The following is a 20,193-nucleotide window of genomic DNA, read 5'->3' on the forward strand; positions in this document are numbered from 1 at the left end:
GCAATACTACCTGAAAATATAGTAGTGTCTAGTTAAAATTAAACTTATATTATCTGTGTTATCCCCACTACTTTTTAAAATCTATTTAAGCGGTAAACTAACTTTGAACTAAGTGTATCACATTCAAGCCTGCCGTCCAAAATATGAGAGTAATAAGAAATAAACATAGTTTCATAAGTATGAAACATTTTGTATATTTCAAGCTTTGATATTAGAATACTTTGTAAATTATAGGATTTTTTATATGTATATTCCATGCAATAGATTTAATATCATTAGCGCCAAAATTATACATCGTAACTACTAGCTTGCATTTTGACATCAAAAATAATATATATATTGATAACATAATATATATATGCGCGCGCACGCACACACACACATTTGAATCTTTTTTTCTTAAATGAATTATTTTAAATTTTAGTTATATGTGTTTTCTTCATATACAACTTAACTTCTATTGCGATTAAAATTTTTATATTTTTGTATAAAAGAATAAAATAAAAGATATGAAAGATATTAATAAGATATTAATATTTTAAAGAATTAGAAAAATAATAATAAATAGAAAAATATTACAAATATTTTAATATAATTAAATATAATTTAATATAATATATTTAAAATAAAATAAAAGTAAAAATGAAACAATATATTTATAAACTCTTTATTATTGTTTTTAAATAATTATGCACAAATTATAAATTTTGTACATATTTTATTTGTAATGTTAAATGAATATATACTATATTTTTTTCTTGATTTTTATACTGTGCAATAGATAAAATTTTTTTTTTCATTGTTTAATGATTCAATATACGCAAATTCCCAGAGACTATTTTATTTTCTAAAATTGTGCCTGATGGAAGATCAATACGCTCTCCATGATTTGCAATAATTATAACAGTTCCTTTAAGAGTTACACCTTTTCCAAAAGTAACATCACCAGATACCGTTAAATGGTCTAATTCCAAAAGATCTGGAATGGCTGGAAATCTAGTAAGAAATTCTTTGACCTATAAGAAAAATCATATTAATTATTATTATAAAAAAATTTTAAATTTAAAATTTTCATAGAAATTATGAATAAAATAATAACCTTTGCAAAATGATTATCACCTAATTTTATAAGAGGTGTAGTAGGGAACATTCGTTGAGGACTCATTACTAATGAACCATTGCGAAGAGTATATAAATTGCTCATAACAAGCATTAAATCTGAAGTTTTTTTCACTGGTAAAAATCTACTTCGAGGAACATTTATACCTATTTATAGATTTATACAAATATGTAATAATAAATAATAATTAAATAAATAATTATTATAATAAATTATAATAAAAGATTAATAGATAATTAAAATTTTAATTAAAAAATTTTAAAATTCACAAAATACAAAATATATGCTGGATTTTTACCAATGCTTCCTTCAAATGATTTCATAGCTGCTCCAACAGCTGTTTCTAATTGAATGATATTTGAACCATTCGAAAAAGTCTTATTATTGACAATAATTTCCATGTTCAAAGAATTCTTTTCAAGTACCCTTTCAATAGCTAAAAAGAAAATAAAAAATACATATTATAATTATGAATTTTATAATTAAGAAAAAAAAAGAGTACCGCTAAGTTTTATCCATAAATTATTTGTGTTAAAAAACTTGAATGTTTTTACTGATTTAAAATCATCTACATGATCCTTTGGAACTTGAGCAATTTCAAGTAAACGTAGTTTATCTTCATATTTAATTAATGTACCACCCTAGAAAAATATGTAAAGATAAATTCTATTTCATAAATTTGAATATTTTAATTTATAAAAGAAAATTTTACTACCTTAACATCAGCTCGGGTTTTATCAGTAACTTCCATAACAAATTCAAGAGGTGAAGCTTCACGTTTATCTAATAATAATTTCAAAATTTTGAAATCTACAGTAGCACCTAAATTATCAATATTTGAAATAAAACAATATTCACGTCCCTATATTCAAGAAGAATATTTATTATAAAATATAAATGATAATATATAATTTTTTATACGTAAGAAATTGAAAAAATTAAAAATTTTTTACCTCTTTTATAAATTTTTTTAATAAACCTGAATTTCGGAAACTTTCGTAAAAATCTCCATGACCAGGAGGATACCATCTATAAATATAATATTTATAAGTATTTATATAAATAAATTTGGATATTTAGTAAATATTTGAAATTATTTGATATTAATCTTACGCTTCAATATCATCCGCAATATCACAGTGTTTTGCAGTTGGAAGTAAAGAATCTCTATTGATACGAGGATAGCAACTTTGATTAAATGTTTGAATATTAACATCTATTCCCTTGTATTTTCTGATAATTCGTTGTGTATCATCATCCGTATTGAAAGAATTCATCAAAATGAGCGGAACATTAGCATTATAAGTTTTGTTTAAATACTGTGTCCATAAGAAATAATAAGTAATAAAATAAATTTCTCGTGATTTGAATTTTAAACATTTTTTTTTATTTCTATAATCATAATGGTTATATATATATATATATATATATATATATTTTTTACCTCAATTTGTTGTACTGTCAGATCAAGGAACGTAAGCCCATTGCGTACTGCTATTACAGATTTTGGACCATGACATCCCATACTAGTTCCTAAGCCACCATTTAGTTTTATAACGATTAACTTGCTTAAAAGAGTTTTCACTTCTTCTCCTTCTGGAGTCGGCAAGGAATTATAATCTCTTATCTAAAAATATCAAGCCTCATTAACTTTACAATTTCTTTTTTTAAATTTTCTTTTTTTAAATTTTTCTTTTTTTAAATTTCATCATTAATCATTGGATCATGGAAGATTAAATTCTCGATCATAATTGAACGAGATACATCTTGATATATAATTTATTTTTTTCTTATATAATTAAAAAAATAATATATCAAATAATAAAAATGTCAATTTCAATCTTTAATCAATATATCAATTTATTAGCACATTAATTCTTTAATATTCGTTTTTATCCCTATCCTATAAGTATTATCGACAATTGATGATCGATAATATACAAGATAAGATAGAAAAATATCAAAGAAAAATATTTTTTATATTTATTGAAGAAAATAAATATAAAATATCCTTGTTTCTTAAAAATATTCTTAAATATCCTATTTAAAATAAAAAAGAATCTTAATATTAATAAAAAAGATATTGCAATTATAATTTGAAAGAGCATTTATTTACCGCATCATCAGGCAATTTTTGTATACGATCCCATTCCAACGAAGGTCCTTCTTCTTGGAGAAATCGTCGAAAGAGATGAGTAAAGCCATCGAATTGTCGATGAATCTCCTCCTTGATATCCCCTGTTGCGGTTGCCTCAAGTTTCTCTAATTCATGCTGAAGCTCGTTTAGGGCATCTCTCTTAGTCCTTTCGCGGAATGCCTGCGTATCTGAGGGACTGCGTTGATGACCGCGTGCCTACGGATTTATTCACCAAGATGGTAAACGACAAAATAATAAATACCTTTTCTCTTCATAAACCGCTTGAGGCTGCCATCGTCACCATCCAATTTTGAGAAATCGTGCATGACGTATTATAATGGTTTTACACTTTTTATTTATTTATTTATTTATTTATTTATTTATTTACTGTCTCTTTTTTCTCTTGTTGTTAATTATTTATTAGAAAGGAATAAGTTGTTAAACAGTCGTGGAGAAAGAAGATATTATTTTCCTGGTTTCTATTAAATTATTCTTAATTAAGAGAATACTATCGGGTTGAATCGATACCTGTTTCTTAGTGACATTTATTATTATCAATGATTATTGTTTTTTGTTTGATCATCTTTTTTTTTATAAAAACAAATAAAAATTAGTTTTTTTTATGTCTATAAAATAAATCTAAATTCGTTAATATTAATCAAATAAATAATTTTTTATATTTCATTCTATTATATGAAATTCTTATGAAATTTAAAAAATCATTTCTCTTTATATAATATTTACTTAGTTTTTTTTAATAAAGAAAATATTCCATATAAAATAATATCAAAAAATTTCAAAAAGTTGAATAATATTTAAATTAAGATAGAAAACTTAACGTCATAATTTCATAATGTCATTTCAAAAATGCTAAGATCTTTGCATTATTATTAGCCGGCGTTTTCCTGATAAAAAATGTAAAAAAAATTAGAATTAAAAAAAAATTCACGATTATTTATATATATTTACTGTTTATTATTATTGCATAGTTTTAACAATTGTTAATCTCGAGAACGATACTAAAAATATGAATCCTATTAATAATATCGTGTCTACATTTACGAATGAATGAATAATTTTAGTAAAAATTCATGTAAAATGCATTATGTACATTTTGTAAAATCATTAATCATTAATATTATCAGTTTTTAGTATAATCACTTATCGTAATGGAAATACAAATAATCGAGGCTACCATCTTGAATTACAAATAAATATTCTCTTCATTTTGAAGGAAAACTATTTAAGTTAAAAAAATTGAACTTAATTTCAAAATCAATTCAAATTATATATTGATTTTAACAGATTTTAATAGATCTTCCTAGACAAAATTATTTGATGAAAATTATCATATAATCTTTCTCATTTTGTTTGAAAATATATTTTTTACATTTTTTTATAGACAATTTGAAATAATCATAATTTCATAAGAGATCTAATATTAAAATTCACAAACTCTTTGTAAAATTATTGCATATTTTATTACTAGATAGCCATCGTAGCCATTTTTAAAATATTTCCTTTGGAAAATATGCATTAATGTTTTGTTCATTCTTCAATGTAATTTTAAGAGTTTTTAAGAATAATTTTATGGAATAATCAGTGCTAATATCTTAATTATTTTTAATGCATATTAATATTAATGAGAAAATTTTTATAAAAAGTTATAAAAAGAAATAGTTGCTATATATAGTGCTAGAAGTAAATATAGTAGATTTTCAGTTAACCTTCAATTATTTTTTTCTCAAAAGTAAAAGAAATATGAAGAAGTGAAATAAAAAAATAAAATGATAGCAGTCGTGAAAGATATAGTACAAAACAATTTTTAAATTTTTAAAAATTGTTTCGAAAAACAGATAAGACATCGATACATTAGTCCTTTAAAAGATGTAGCTTGAAAGTGATTACAATGAAATTCAGCAATGAAATAATTACATATTTATTTTCACAATGAATCTGCGAACTTTATTGTATCGTGCATATACTTATATAATTATATATATAGTAGTTATACTTATATAGTTATATAATGTTACTCATATTCATAGTTAAAAATAACATTCATAAATTTGATAAATAAGAAGAAATTGAATTAGTTTAAAATTGTATGAAAATTGAATATTTTTATTTGATGTATTATTGAAATAAGGTAAAAACTGAGGTAAAAACGAGACGAAATTAGGATGAAATTTGATAATTTTACTATTAATAAAATAAGAAGAAAAATTGAAAATAGAATTTATTAAAAAAATTTCATTATTAAATGGTTTCAGATTTTATTTCATTTTAAATATTTCAATTTTATGATTTTATCGATCTCATCGTCTGGATAAAACCGGGTTCTATAAGTGATACTGAATTTAATATTTATAACAATTATAATTATAATTTATAACAATTCATTTTTCTTTTTTTAAATGCTTTCTTGTTAGTCTTATACGTCTTTATATTATACGTCTTATGATTTTATAATTAAAGATTAAAAAAGATAGAATGTAATTTCAACAAGCGATCTATAGTTGCACAAAAATCGATTCATTCTTTATTAAACGAATTATTTCCCTATCGCAATAGAATCAAACCAAGGAAATGTAATTGGTTGAATTCATATTTGATTCAAAATAACTAAGTTCAACAATATATCTATAAAACTGAAAATATTATATAATACATAGACAAACAAGATATTGTCTATATCTTCGTGATTTTAATAAAGTAACAACTATCATCTTTTTTATAAACAAAAAATGAAGGAATTTCCATAGAATTTGTATTTATATTATTTTATTTATTCGAATTTAATATTAATAAAATATAATTTTATAAAATATTTCGAAATATTTACTTAATTTTTACATTACAATGATGAATGAACCTAATTATGCTTGATTTGCTTTTGAGTTTCTTATTATATGAAAATTATAACAAATTTAAAATATTTATTTAGGTAGAATTTTATTTTTTTCACAAAATTACAGTTGGTCTCAAAATTATGTGTACATATTGAATATTCGAATATTTTATAAAAAAATTGTATATTGGTAAAAAAAAAACAACAGAATATTAATTTTTGATATTTATTGTTTTATTCTGCAATGATTTAATTGTTTAAGAACAAAATAGAATGCATGATGAAAAATTAAGTAAAAACTAAAAATGAAGTATTTAAAAGACTGAATTTTGAGATCAATTATATTTATTAAAACTATGATATGCATATTTAAATAAAATATAAAAATAAATCTTGAATATCATTCTTAAATGTATAATACTATATTATATATATATATTAAAAACAAAATTAAAAAAGTATTAGATGATAAGTTTAAAAAGATATTATACAAGTATAATATATTAAAAAATTATATCAAAATCAGTCAAATATTCATAAATATTTTATTCACATATATATAATAATATAATATAGAATTATAAATAAAAATGTTCAAATTGATAAATTTAAGTTATTAATAAAAAAATAAATAATAGAAATTTATGCAAACATTATGAAATATCAAAAGCAAATAATATTAATTTTTGTTCATGATTCTTTTGAATTTATATGAAAGAAATTTATTCTATTTAAAAAAAAGGATAGAAAAAGATGGATATATGATTACAATTTAGTTTGTAAAGATTATGACAAGCAAATTCTTGTATTCGTAATCTTTTTTAACAACATGACTATGGCAAACATACGATATATGATGTAATATGGACAATAATTGTATTGCATTACTGTTTATTTATTAAATTTTACAACTAAATAAAAAATATATTATATGATAAAGCGTTTTAGATAACGATTCGAATCGTAAGTTTTTATCAACGAATGAATCTTAAACGGTTGATTTATTCGATTATTATCAATTGAGTTCGATCTAAATGTTATCTAATGTTTTCAATTTCAATGTTCACCGCTTGGATGATAGTAGAATGAAAATTTCAATGTTTACAAGAGAACAAATGCAAGATTTAAATTAGTATAGATTGTGTCAATCAAATAGTTCGCGCGACCAAATTTCATTGGACGCAAACAATCGCAATTATTTTCTAGTAAAATGTTCTATATAAATTATGTGAATTAATTCTATCATCGTATTTATAATAAATAATAAACGTATTTATAATAAATAAATGATTATATATTCTAAGAAATTTACCATCGATTTCAAAAAAAATTTTTTAATAAAATTTTAACAACCATGGAAAACAATAGGCTATCTTTTTTCTCCACATATACGATCACTTACATTCAACAAGTATTCCATTCGTATATATCTTTCTCAAAGCTCTAAAAAGAGCGAGTGTGCGCGCGAATATTAATTTTCACTCTTGTCACTCACAGCATGCGAGTGATTGTTTAAATTCACGTCCAACCGACACTAAGCTTTCAAGATCCTCAAACTCTCGAATGAACGAAACCAACTGAACGCGATACGAGCGCGCGAGTTAATGTATCTTCAACAAGCGTGGATGTGTCACTATGGTATAAATCAACGGCGTATCATCGAAGTTACCTATCATTGTCACTTCTAAAAAGTGAATCGTTTAAATATCACATTCGTATACACGATGATAAAGAAAAAAATAAAAAAAAAAATTAAAATGTATATTTGTATCATCAAGTTCTTCAGTTATAATTTTTAACATAACGCTATTAACCGACGTACTGTACAACTTTGGCGCTATGATCGTTTCATTATCGGCCGATTCGTGATTAGTTATATTTCACAAGGTCACGTAACATCATTAGCCTCAAAATTTATTTAACTACATGTTGTTTTTCATTTCAGTAAAATGTCATTCGAATTTCTTTCTTAATATTATATTGTTATAAAATATAGAAAATAATAAACACGAAAAATACGCGTAACCAATTACAATGTAAACGTTAAAATTAACTAGCAATTGAATGATTTGATTCAGTTTTATATCAACGATTTGTTGAAATTTGAACTTCTTTTTATCAATTTAGTTATTATTATATTTAGTATATACATAACGATATTTATATATTATTAAAATTAAAAAATTTTAAATTGAAAAAAAAATTGAAAAAAAGAATATAGAATATGTACTATAATAATAATTTAAATACATATGTTTGTGTTAATTCTATTATATGTATAAATATTGTTAAAAGACAATATTAAAATGTCTATGATAATGAATATAATGTATATGAATATGTAATAAATTATGTACATACGTATATGAGATTTGCCAAGTAATGTATCAATTTGAATTTTCATGATTGTATATTATATAATACAGTAGTTATATATATAAAATTTTTTAATTTGAATTCTTGCTGATTTGTTGAAGCTATATTTTTGATACAATAATTATTAAATAATTTCAAAAAATTTTAAATTTATAAAAATTCTAATTTTTACCAAAATTTTAATTTTGTATATACTTTTTTTATACTTTAATAACGATTATGATTGCATATTATAGTATACATATTCTTTGATTTAAAATTAATAATTACAAATATTCGATTAAAAAATAAAAATAAATTAAATTAAAAAATAAGAAATAATTATTCTATCAATATTTTTAAAATTTAAAAAATTTTTTCATCATAGAAATATTATTGAAAGGTTGAAAATATATATCTACGTAAAAAATAAATAAATTGATACAGTCTGCATTATCAATAAAATGATTAATAAAAGTGATAAAATAAAAAGGTTATCAAACAACGAGATAAATCTTGACTTCTAGATCTTCCATTAATGATATGATGCGATAATTTGACATTCAAATTTTCCAACAAGAATTACGATGAATAAATTAAAGATTATTGATATTTAGAATAAAAAATAAATATATACTCAAATCTTTTTGTTATTATTTTGAAGACACTCAATCTTTTATATATACTCAAAAATGTATATTCAAATCTTTTTGTTATTATTTTGAACAATTCGAATTGATTTAATTGTCTTTGAATAAGATTGAAGATTATCTAAAAGCGTTTTGAATCGTATCTAATGATATATAGTCAACACAAAAATATACATATTATAATGTTTCATATAAATTAGAATATTTTGTAAATATTATAAAACATATTTATTTGTTGTTCTATGATTTTTTATGTTCTAAAATTTTTATGTAAAGAATAATAAAATAAAATAATAAAATTTAATTAAAAGAATCGATAATCTTGCAATTATTAATAATATTTATATTGGATATTCTTATTTCGAATTAAGATTTCATAAACTTGTGTTTTTTAAATTTGATGATGATATTTAACGCAATATTCTTTTTATATATATAATAAAGGTATTCCTATAATAAACAGTTGAACATTTAAAATCGATTGTTTTGCAAGTATTATTGCTTGTTGCCGATAATATTAAACTAAACATAATGTATAATAATTCATACGTATAAAACGAAATATTGTATATATCACACATGTTTACAAAAGTAAGCCTCGCATCTTCTGCAATCTAATAAAGCATAACCGCAGACTATCCCACATAATCTTGCGTAATAAACGTATAAGGAGAAATAATGTTCTATCATATATCCATAACAGAAAAAGTATTTTATATGTAATAAAACTAGGAAAATAATCTCATTCCTTGAATTATTAAAAACAATATTTAGTAATAATTTAATTTTATAAATATTTTAATTATTTTTTAATAATTTAATTTTAATAATGATTTTTTCTTATAGATATCAATTATTTTATCAATTAACGATATAAATTAATTTCAAATTTGTTAGAAAATAGATTTTGTTTGATGAAATTTAAATATTATCTAATTCGAATAAAAAATGAAAATCAATTGAAAAATTATATTTTTGATTTTTATTTTGCATTTTGAAATGATTTCTTATTTTGAAAATATGTATATATATACATATATATATATATATATATATATATATATATATATATATATATATATATATAATTTATTTTCTTTCATATTTGTTTTTTTTTAAATAAATAATATAAATAATAATATAAATATTAAAATTTTAGAACAAAAAATATTTTTTTATTCATTAAATTTTTCAAATTTATTAGTAATTTAACATATATGTAATACATATCACTTAATAATATATATTTAAATATAATATTAGTACATATTATATGTTAAAGAAATAACTGATCTTGAAAGGGGGAGGCGAAAGGGAGAAAGGAAGGGATCTGGCAATTGGTGATTTTATCAAAATTTATAAATTGATATTGAAGAAAATTTTCTTAAAATTTTATCTTTTTAATTTTTATTTTTTAGAAATTTTTATTTTTAATAACGTTTTTATTCCTATATCTTACGAATTGTATAATGTTATGAAGAGTATAAGAACTATATTTGATATATTTTATTTCAATATAATAAAAATATTTGTATAATTTTTATAATGTTTTTATAATGTTTAATTATATTTTAAATTTATTAAATAATCATAATGAATATAAATTATTTTGCACAATATTGAAATTATGTATTTAGCTTTTAATTTTAGATTTCGTTATGATATAACTCATGATAATTATAGATAATTATATATTCTATTTTATAAGAGAAATATATTTATAAATAAATTATTAATTTCTATTAATTTGCATTTATATTTACAATTCTGACGATATTACGATTTAAATAATTTAGATTTTATTTTATTCATAATACAAAGAAAATCGTAATAAATTTGAAATTTAAAAAATAATGTAATTCCATTGCAATGTTACATAAAAAATGTAAAAAATAATTGAATCACATAAATAATAATAATTCATAATGATTAAAAAAATACATAACCTCAATATATAAAAATAATTTTTTACAAATAAAAATACCAAAAATATATTATTTATTACGCATAATCTGAAAGTACTTATACACAATGGAAGAAATAAAAATATTAAGATTAAATTGCAACAAAAATCTATGATTTTTTAGTATGAATTAATATTTAAGGATAAAATGAAAGGGAAAGGAAATGAATAGATGTTTTACCTTTCTATCATCTACTTGTAGCATCGTTATTAACCTCTTAGCTCACGTAGTAGTTCGTTTCTAATATTCGTCTTTAGTAATCTTGCGAAGGTTACCAAAAGATAAAGTTTCTGCTTTGGATCTTCGCCACCGTGTTTAGATCTCGTTTATATCTATAATCTACATATGTATACATATATAACAGTGTACTCAATCTGTGGATCCCGTAGGTATATCATAAATATATATATATATATATATATATATATTGGCGAATTAAATCTACATATGAATTAAACATAATTACAATAAACAATTATTCTTGTAAGATATATAATAAATATAAACAATAATGCATTCAAACATTCTGAATAAACAAAAATTAGATAATTTTCATTTTTTTATTTATAATCTAAGAATATTGCTTAATTAAATGATAGTATAAATTAAATAGTTATATAATTTAATAAAAAGAAGAATAGTTCCAAAATTGTTATTTATAATATTTTTTATTTAAATTTATAATTTTATAAGTCACAGTGAGAATTGTTTGAAAGAACATCATCAATAATGGCGGAAATATCTTCTAACAATAGTGCGGATGAATGTCCACCAACGAAAAAAGTTAAAATACAAATAGAAAATACATCCAAAAATGTCAATAGTATACATGAAACAGAATTCTGCTCATCTATATTCAATATAAAAAGAATATTACAAAATAATTGCATGAGAAAACAGATATGTATAGAAGGTGTTTTTAAAGGATTCGAAGATTCTGCTGTTATCATATTAGAAAAACAAAATTTTTCAGACGATGAACAATCAATAACAGAATTGTTTAATAAGGATACAGTTTTTCATAAACTTTATAATAATGATATATATGGAAATTATGAATGTTTTCCACTTAAAAAATTTAATGGTATATTGCAGTAAATTTATAACCTAATTATATTTTTTCTTTATTTTTCATTGTAGAAAATTTTTATATTTTTTAAGGTATAAATGCAACAATAATACATCCTGCAACAGAAAAACATATCGAAAAATTTCAAAGGAAAGAACTTCATATTATAGATGAAACTTATGAACTTTATCAAAAAATTACTCTTCCATACATAGAATCAAGCAGCTTTTCTGTAGAAGTACGTTTGTAAAAAATATAGAATATTTTTAATTAAGATGATAAAAATTTATTTAATATATTAAAATTATAATTATATATAATCTAAAGTTTTCAATTTATAATATTATTAATAATCTGATATTTAATACAAATTTAATTTGGAGATTATTTTTATGAAGTTAAAGGATTAAATTTTTATTTTTTTCTAGTGGATATATAATATTTTGGAACATAAGGCAGAACAAGATAAAATTGTATACGAGGATAAAGATGAGAAAACTGGATTTGTAATAGTAAATGATTTGAAATGGGATGGACAACCAAATACACTAAAATTAATAGCACTTCCATTTCAAAAAATTCGATCCATAAGAGAATTAAATGCATTTCATCTTCCTTTATTAAAAAATATAAGAGAAGCTGGAACTGCAGCAATTGCTAAAAAGTTTAATATATCTGCTTCTCAACTTAGAATATATTTACATTATCAACCATCCTATTATTATCTCCATGTTCATTTTGCATATCTTATGTTTGAAACTCCAGGTAAGTTTAAGATTTATTTTTTAATTTTTATGAATTATTTATTCTTTGAATTAAAATATGAAATAATTTATAAATTAGTATGAAATATTTATTTTATGATAATATAATATTATATAAATATTACAAAGAGAAATTTTGAATTTCTTTGAAATTTGTATAATTATCTTACAAATTTAAATTAGAATTTTAAAAGCAAATTTAATTAATTGATTAAATTTTTTTCATAGGTATATATGTGGAAAAAGCACATCTTCTTTCTACTGTTATAAGAAACATTGAATTAATGTCAGATTATTATATGAAAGCTATACTTTCATATGTTGTTGCTGAACAAGATCCTTTGTATATCAAATTTTTAAAAGAAGGAATTATAAATGAAGTAAAATCTAAAAATACAGAAGATTAAAAAACAAAAAAAATCATGTATTAAAATTAAAATGAACTGTGTTATATGCTATAAAATATTGAAAAATATTAATTAATATTTTAGAAATATAATAGAATGGATATCAGTATTTGCAATTGTTAAAATTTTATGATTTCAAGTGAATACAAATTCAAATTTAATATTTTTTGTAATTAATAAATGTTCTATATAATTTATTCTTTATTATAAATGTAAATAACTTTTTATAATATGCAAAAATGAATTGTTAAAAATTAAACATGATATATTATTTCTTTTTTTTTTAATATTAAAAAATTTATTTTGTAAATGTATTAAATATACAAATATAAGAAAATCCTTAAAAAATGTAAATATATATATATATATATATATATATTGAATAAAAAATTATTTACATTTATATAAAATATTATATAAAACCTTTATTATAAATATATACCTTTATTTATAAGTTTTTAATATTTATTTGTGCATGTATATGTGTGTATAAAGATGAACAAGTATGTGTAACTACAATAAATTCTTATTACATATAATAAAAAATAAATATTTTTTCTCTGAAAAAACTGTAAAATTTTTAATATTTTTTTAATATTAAATATTTAATTAATAACAAAATTACTGACAATAACATTCATAGAGCATTATTACGGAAATAAAAATTATTTACATACTTATATTAAATGCGAATAATATAGTATTTTTTCATATATATATATATATGTATATATATATATTTGAAATATTATAAATTGGAAAATATTTTTTTATTTTAATTAAATAATGAAACATAAAATCATAATATTGTTATCATACAACAAAATAAAAATAAAAAAAAAAATAGAAATATTTATCATACATATGTATATATAATATACATAATATATATATAATATGTATATATAATTTATTAATAAAAATTTTTATTCTTATTATTTTTACAATAATATTAATTTTTATTCTCTTATTAATGGGAAAAGTTTTTTAAGTTAATTTAAAAATCATAAATTCAATGTCTTTGAAAATTTTGCAAATTACAAAAAGAATGTTTATTTATTATTGAAATTATTAATAAATTTTCATACATTCTATTTTCTGTTTTAGCACATAGAATAAAGTTATATTATATAAAAAGTTATAAAAGTTATAATTATTTTTAAAATAATTCGGAAAAGTATTTGAATATTTGAGTATTTCAATATTTTTTCTCATAAATTCAGACAAATAATTTAATATAAATGAATTAGAAAAAAAATAAAAACAAAATTTGGTTATTTATTAATTATTAAAATAATTTATTAATATTTATACTTACATATTTTTAAAAATATATGAATACTTAGAAAAAGAAATAAAAGAATAGACAGAATTTTTAAAATATTTAATTTTCTTATTGCATAGTTATCGATTTTGCGATTCATATAATAATGATCTTTTTTTTCTTTGTTTTTATTATGCATATAATTTATTTAGATCAAAATATTTAGTAAGCCAAAATTTTAGTAAAAGGAGATTGTTTTAAAAACATATTTATAATTTTATTAAATCAATTATAAATAATAGAAACTAAAAGTCATGAGATTGAAATCATTAGAAACATTCATAAATTAAAATATTATAAATATATTTTTATATATATTATTATATATTGAAATATTTTAATTTATGAATGTTTCTAATTATTTCAATAATTAATTTCAACAAAAAAAAATACAATTACTCATGTTGAAAATTCAATTTAATACATTAAAAAATTAAATAATTTCTTTGCAGAGATAATATGGAATAAAAGAATAATTTTATAAATTTTCTTATTTTTATTAATGCGAAAAGAACAACTATTGTAATTAAGAAGAATAACATTTACGGAAATATTCTGTCTCAATATTTTTGATCACGTTGAAAGCATTTAAATAACAGTTCAATTACAATTTTTACTAACATTAATTATTTTTTGTTTTCTTACAAAACAACAGGTGAGGTAGAAAATTTATGAAATAACGATGATTTATATGTACACGTGAAAATTTAATCATATTAATTATAATATATAAATTATACACGTGTCATTTTACAATATTTATTTTAATAAATATTTCTATCGTATAAATGTCGGTACACAATGAAAAGTCATTAAGTACCAATACCAAGAAGTACCTATTTTTTTTCCTTCTTTCTTTTAAATTTTATGTAGCATAAAGGAAAATATAGAATTATTTACAAAAAATGTAACAAGATTAATAGTATTTTTTATGCATACTAAAATATCATATTTATTACGTATGAAAATATTATGAAACATTTGAGTTTTTAAATATGCGAATATTCAAATTGTAATTCACTGTGCTGCAATTAAGAGTAAAATGAAATTTTTCCTAATAAATTATTTAATCATTCCATTAATGTTCAAGAAGAATGTAAAATATTAATAAGCACAATGATTAAAAGTGAAATGAATCAAATTTAAAAAAATTTTTTTTTAATAATTTGGAAATCATGATAATAAAAAACTATTTAAAAACTCATTTGAAAAAAATAATTTTCTACATTTTGGAAAGCAATGTGAAATTTTATAAAAATGATGTATATTTTTTATTAAAAGAAAAAAAAAAGTTGAGTTGTTGACATAAAAATATAGGAAAATTTACTTCCGTAATAATCGGAATATATAATTATAAAAAGATACACGAATAAAAAAAAGTAAACAACCATATAAGTACTTAACACATGTACTTATGTACACGTAAGATTTGTCACATATAGAAATTACGCAAAAATTAAATTTCTGTTTTAAAGATTTTCGTCTTTTTTGAGCAAGATAGTTTCATTTTAATATCTTTTATGCGAGTGACAGAAAAATTCGAAGAAATATATTTTATAAAATTCATTTAAATAAAAATATTCCACTTGATTATTAATGAACTACGCACATTCATACAGACTAGACGAATTTTAATAATATGGATCATTGTCTATTTTAAACTGAAATGATTTAAACAATCGAAAATCGAAAGATGACGAAGAATGTTAAAAGTTTTTTTCTTTTCTATTTTTTTTTCTCTTTAATATGAATGCATAAGAAGAAAAGGGCATTTGCGTGCATTGTCATTACATTACGAGATCAAAATTATAGCCACTTTTTTGTAGATATATATAGATATATATTTTTTAAAAATATATACCATTAATTTTTAAAATTATCTTAATGCTAAATTAAGAAAAAAAAACGAATGCATCGAAAACATAATAAAGAAAAAGAAAGACGTTATAAAAAATATATAAAATTATTTAAAATGAAAGAAAAAAGATTAACTACATTATTTCTAATTTTTTAACAATTAATACAATGAATATTTGTACATTTATTTCTATTAAAAAAAAATTATTTATCAATATATAGTCTATATATAGTCTATATATAGTCTATCAGAAAAATACAATTTAAAGAAGTATTTTGAATATATGTTTGCAATGTTAATATAATTATAAAAAATAATGGTGCATGTTTTAAATTTAATGTTTCACAAAATTATTTTCAAAAAAACCTATTTTTTTTTTTTAATATCACTTACATAATCATGACGCACATTATTTTTAATAAAATACATTTTTTAATAATTTTTTCATCTTCATTTTTTTTCATTTTTTCACAATAATAAATATCTTTGTAATATTATAGTTTTACGTGTTCATTTCCTTATGAGAAGATAATAATTTTAATTTTATAAATTAAAAATCTTAATAAAACTATTTAAAATAATAAATTTCTTTAATTTCTATTTCTTTCTTATCAAATATGTTGAGTTAAAAGAAAAATATTTTATAATCATTTAAATGATTCTATTTTAATAATATTTTATTTTTACAAATTTATTATTTTGATTTATAAAAATTGCATAATACCATAGAAACAGAGTATTAATATATATCAGATGCATATACAAGTACATTACATGATTCTGTATATGTATGTTTTCCAAAGGATTATTATAAACATTTAGCATTTCGCTTTTTATAATCATTTATTTATAAAATTTTATAAACATAATGAAACAAATACTTTTTGTTATATTTTTATCAAAAAAATTTTAACCATTAAACATGAATGAATGAACTCCATAAACTCAATTCTATCATTTTAACGCACTTAAAGATATCTAGATGAAAGTAAACAATTCAATTTTTTTTCTAATTTAGTTAAAATTTAATTAGAAATATAACATATTTAAAAATATTAATGAAAATTACTCAAATAGTAATTAATCAGAAATTACAAAAAAAATATACATAATAGCATTAGAAATTCATGATATGGTTCTTAAAATATTATCTTGTTTTATTAAATTATATCATTATATCATTATATAAATTATATCTTTATTATTGATAAATAATTATTCATTATTTCATATAGTTTTTAGTTATGATTATATACTAAAAAAAAATGATTATCTATTTTTGTTTTATTATACAGAGTAGTTTAAATAAAATTTTAAAACTTATTTTCTCAGAAATCAAAGAAAATTTTATTGATTTTTTTTTTTTTTTATTTAAATGGTAGAAGAAAGCTCCAAATTTAAAGGTTTTAGAAAAAATTAAATCTTAAAAAAATTAAATCAATATTTTTATTGATTTCTGAGAAAACAAATTGTAACATTTTATTTGAACCATTCTGTATATATATATATTTCAAAATAATGTTGCAAAATATAATTATTAATCACAATGCAACATTTTACTATAAATTTAATTCAATATATATGAATCTATTTCAAGTGAATTTATTTTTTACATTACTAAAAAAGAAGTATTTTTTTTACATTAATTATTTTAATATCTGTAATAAATTTATCATATTTTATTCTTCCTTTGAAACACTTAAATCCATAACAAAAACAATATATTCTTATTGTCGTCAAAGTTTTACTATAAAATATATATTAAACACGATTTCTTAAAAATTGTTAAATATAATTATTATGCAGTCACACTGGGTTATATAAAAAGCACCCTTCATAAAATTTATACTACATGTAATGCATAAATAATTAATCTCAAATTTTGGTTTCCAAAGAATTAAATGTACGTGTATATGCTATGAAAATTAAATGAACATATACAGTACAGCATGCATATGAATGTTATGTGTCAAGTCATGTGCGTGTGTACTTGCTCATAAAATTTATCACATTAACATAATACAAACAATATGAATGAATTAAATAATAAGAATATATTTACGAAACCAGCCTTATAGTGAAATTAAATCCATAATAAGTATATTAATCGCAATCGTTACAGCACTTCCTGATCAGGTACTTAACATGCACTTGATAATGCGATATCTTGAAAAAGAAAGAGAGAAAGAGATAGAGAGAAAGAAAAAAAAAAAGAATACTCGCTTTTTAAAAAATATTTCTATTTGTCGTACAACACATTTTACGTTTTTCTTATCAAATTAACTCATTTATGTTTTATATTTGAAATATTATTCTATTTCTTTTTTTATATAATGTGTTACATTCAATCACACATATCATGTATTACATAAAAAGATGATAACATCAAATTCAGCATCTTTTTTATCTGTTTTATATAAACCTGTTATATATTTTTTTTATATAGATAGAATAACATTCTATTGTAGATAAATTTATTCCAGTTAAAATATCAATTTTAAGTAATTTATAAGTTATTTACTTGTAATATTTAGTTTATTTGATAGAAGACAATATTTTTAATTCGTTTTTGCTGCTATTACAAAATAATAATAAATTTTTATAGTAGTAAATTTTAATTTGACTTTTTTTCTCAATTTCATGAAAAAAAATTTGTCTGTTTCATAGAAAAAATTAATTAATACGAAAAATCATAATCATAAATGAGTTAAAAGAACAAGTTTTCACTTAAAATAAATTAATAAACTTCATATAATGTTTTGACTATGCTACGCAAGTGCCCATACAATTTTTGTAAATTTTTTTTTGCGTTTAGTCTATTTTAAGTAATTATTTACACTGTTTTGTTACATTATAAAGGCTTATGCACATAATGATACAAGTTGACATAGACACAAGTCTGATTGATCTTAACTAAAAAAAATCTTAAACATAAAATAAATTTCCATATTAGTTAAATGATAATTACTGAGGGAATATCTTGGAAGTTTTATGCATATGATCATAAACTGTATCATTCTCTTTATAAATCTAATATGATTCATAAAGAGCATTAATATTTTAAAGTAAACATATTATCCCTCTATTTAATATAAGTTTAATTGTCAACATCAGTGAATTATAAAATTTTAAAAATTAAAAGGTTTATAATAAAAACGATCTTTCTGTTCTTATCTTTTTTTTTTTTTTAGAAAAATAAAAAAATATTCTAATATCTTTAATTTTTGTTCAATAGACTTAAGTTTTCATTAACAAAACATATTATTACATAATTGCTATTGATATTATCTATAATTATTACAGACGAACTATATTTAAACAAATCATAAAGTGACCTTTATGATTGAAATTCAACAAACAAGGATCATTTGTATTATAAATCCTTCAATTGTTTACATAAATTTAAAGACGAAAAAAAATTAGCACTGTTTTTATATATATTAAAATAACAAATGAAACAAAGGTTTTCTCAGAGTTACACGACTTTTGTATTGATATGCTTTTAATTTTTTAAGCAAAAATTATTTTTATCCATATTTTTTATAACATAATATTCATTTTGTAAATCAATATTAAATCATAAATAATTCGTAATTTTTAAAACAATTTATATAAATATTTAAATAAGACAATTGCGCTTTAAATACAATTATCGTGTAAATTGAAAAGTACCCGTAACATATGCATTGTGCAT

The 20,193-nt window shown here is 19.9% G+C and overlaps 2 protein-coding genes across 11 annotated transcripts; one reads left to right on the forward strand and one right to left on the reverse strand.

The window, feature by feature from the left end:
* Positions 1-653: 653 nt before the first annotated feature.
* Positions 654-11,401, reverse strand: UGP (UDP-glucose pyrophosphorylase). 9 transcript variants are annotated; one of them, XM_086906293.1, is made up of 11 exons: positions 7,511-7,898; positions 3,520-3,736; positions 3,237-3,445; positions 2,565-2,747; positions 2,234-2,439; positions 2,074-2,149; positions 1,836-1,982; positions 1,623-1,761; positions 1,419-1,556; positions 1,100-1,266; positions 654-1,016 (listed from the first exon to the last, which is right to left on the reverse strand). In XM_086906293.1, the coding sequence occupies exons 2-11, from the start codon at positions 3,581-3,583 to the stop codon at positions 804-806; spliced, it is 1,542 nt and encodes a 513-aa protein (XP_086762419.1). In that variant the 5' UTR covers positions 3,584-3,736; positions 7,511-7,898; the 3' UTR covers positions 654-803. The 9 variants fall into 9 exon arrangements, with proteins under 9 accessions (XP_086762419.1, XP_086762425.1, XP_086762423.1 ...); XM_086906299.1 differs by having other exon boundaries at positions 3,520-3,883; positions 7,511-7,792; XM_086906297.1 differs by having other exon boundaries at positions 3,520-3,657; positions 7,511-7,743.
* Positions 11,326-13,886, forward strand: Dcps (Decapping enzyme, scavenger). Of its 2 annotated transcripts, none has more exons than XM_012486061.3 (5): positions 11,326-11,462; positions 11,771-12,161; positions 12,239-12,384; positions 12,575-12,911; positions 13,139-13,886. In XM_012486061.3, the coding sequence occupies exons 2-5, from the start codon at positions 11,807-11,809 to the stop codon at positions 13,315-13,317; spliced, it is 1,017 nt and encodes a 338-aa protein (XP_012341515.1). In that variant the 5' UTR covers positions 11,326-11,462; positions 11,771-11,806; the 3' UTR covers positions 13,318-13,886. The 2 variants fall into 2 exon arrangements, with proteins under 2 accessions (XP_012341515.1, XP_003693320.1); XM_003693272.4 differs by having other exon boundaries at positions 11,367-11,466.
* The last annotated feature ends 6,307 nt before the right edge of the window (positions 13,887-20,193 follow it).

The sequence above is a fragment of the Apis florea genome, unplaced genomic scaffold, assembly GCF_048593485.1.
Source record: "Apis florea isolate Af1SG1 unplaced genomic scaffold, ASM4859348v1 contig_2492_pilon, whole genome shotgun sequence".
NCBI lineage: Eukaryota > Metazoa > Arthropoda > Insecta > Hymenoptera > Apidae > Apis > Apis florea.

Bases quoted from the DNA above. Each gene is read 5' to 3' on its own strand.
- UGP (XM_086906293.1), bottom strand. From the start codon at position 3,583: ATGCACGATTTCTCAAAATTGGATGGTGACGATGGCAGCCTCAAGCGG. The intron at 1,762-1,835 runs GTAGTAAAATTT...ATATTTTTCTAG, and splicing joins AAACCCGAGCTGATGTTAAG to GGTGGTACATTAATTAAATA. The intron at 1,017-1,099 runs GTTATTATTTTA...TTTTTCTTATAG, and splicing joins GTGATAATCATTTTGCAAAG to GTCAAAGAATTTCTTACTAG.
- Dcps (XM_012486061.3), top strand. From the start codon at position 11,807: ATGGCGGAAATATCTTCTAACAATAGTGCGGATGAATGTCCACCAACG. The intron at 12,162-12,238 runs GTATATTGCAGT...ATATTTTTTAAG, and splicing joins TCCACTTAAAAAATTTAATG to GTATAAATGCAACAATAATA. The intron at 12,385-12,574 runs GTACGTTTGTAA...ATTTTTTTCTAG, and splicing joins CAAGCAGCTTTTCTGTAGAA to TGGATATATAATATTTTGGA.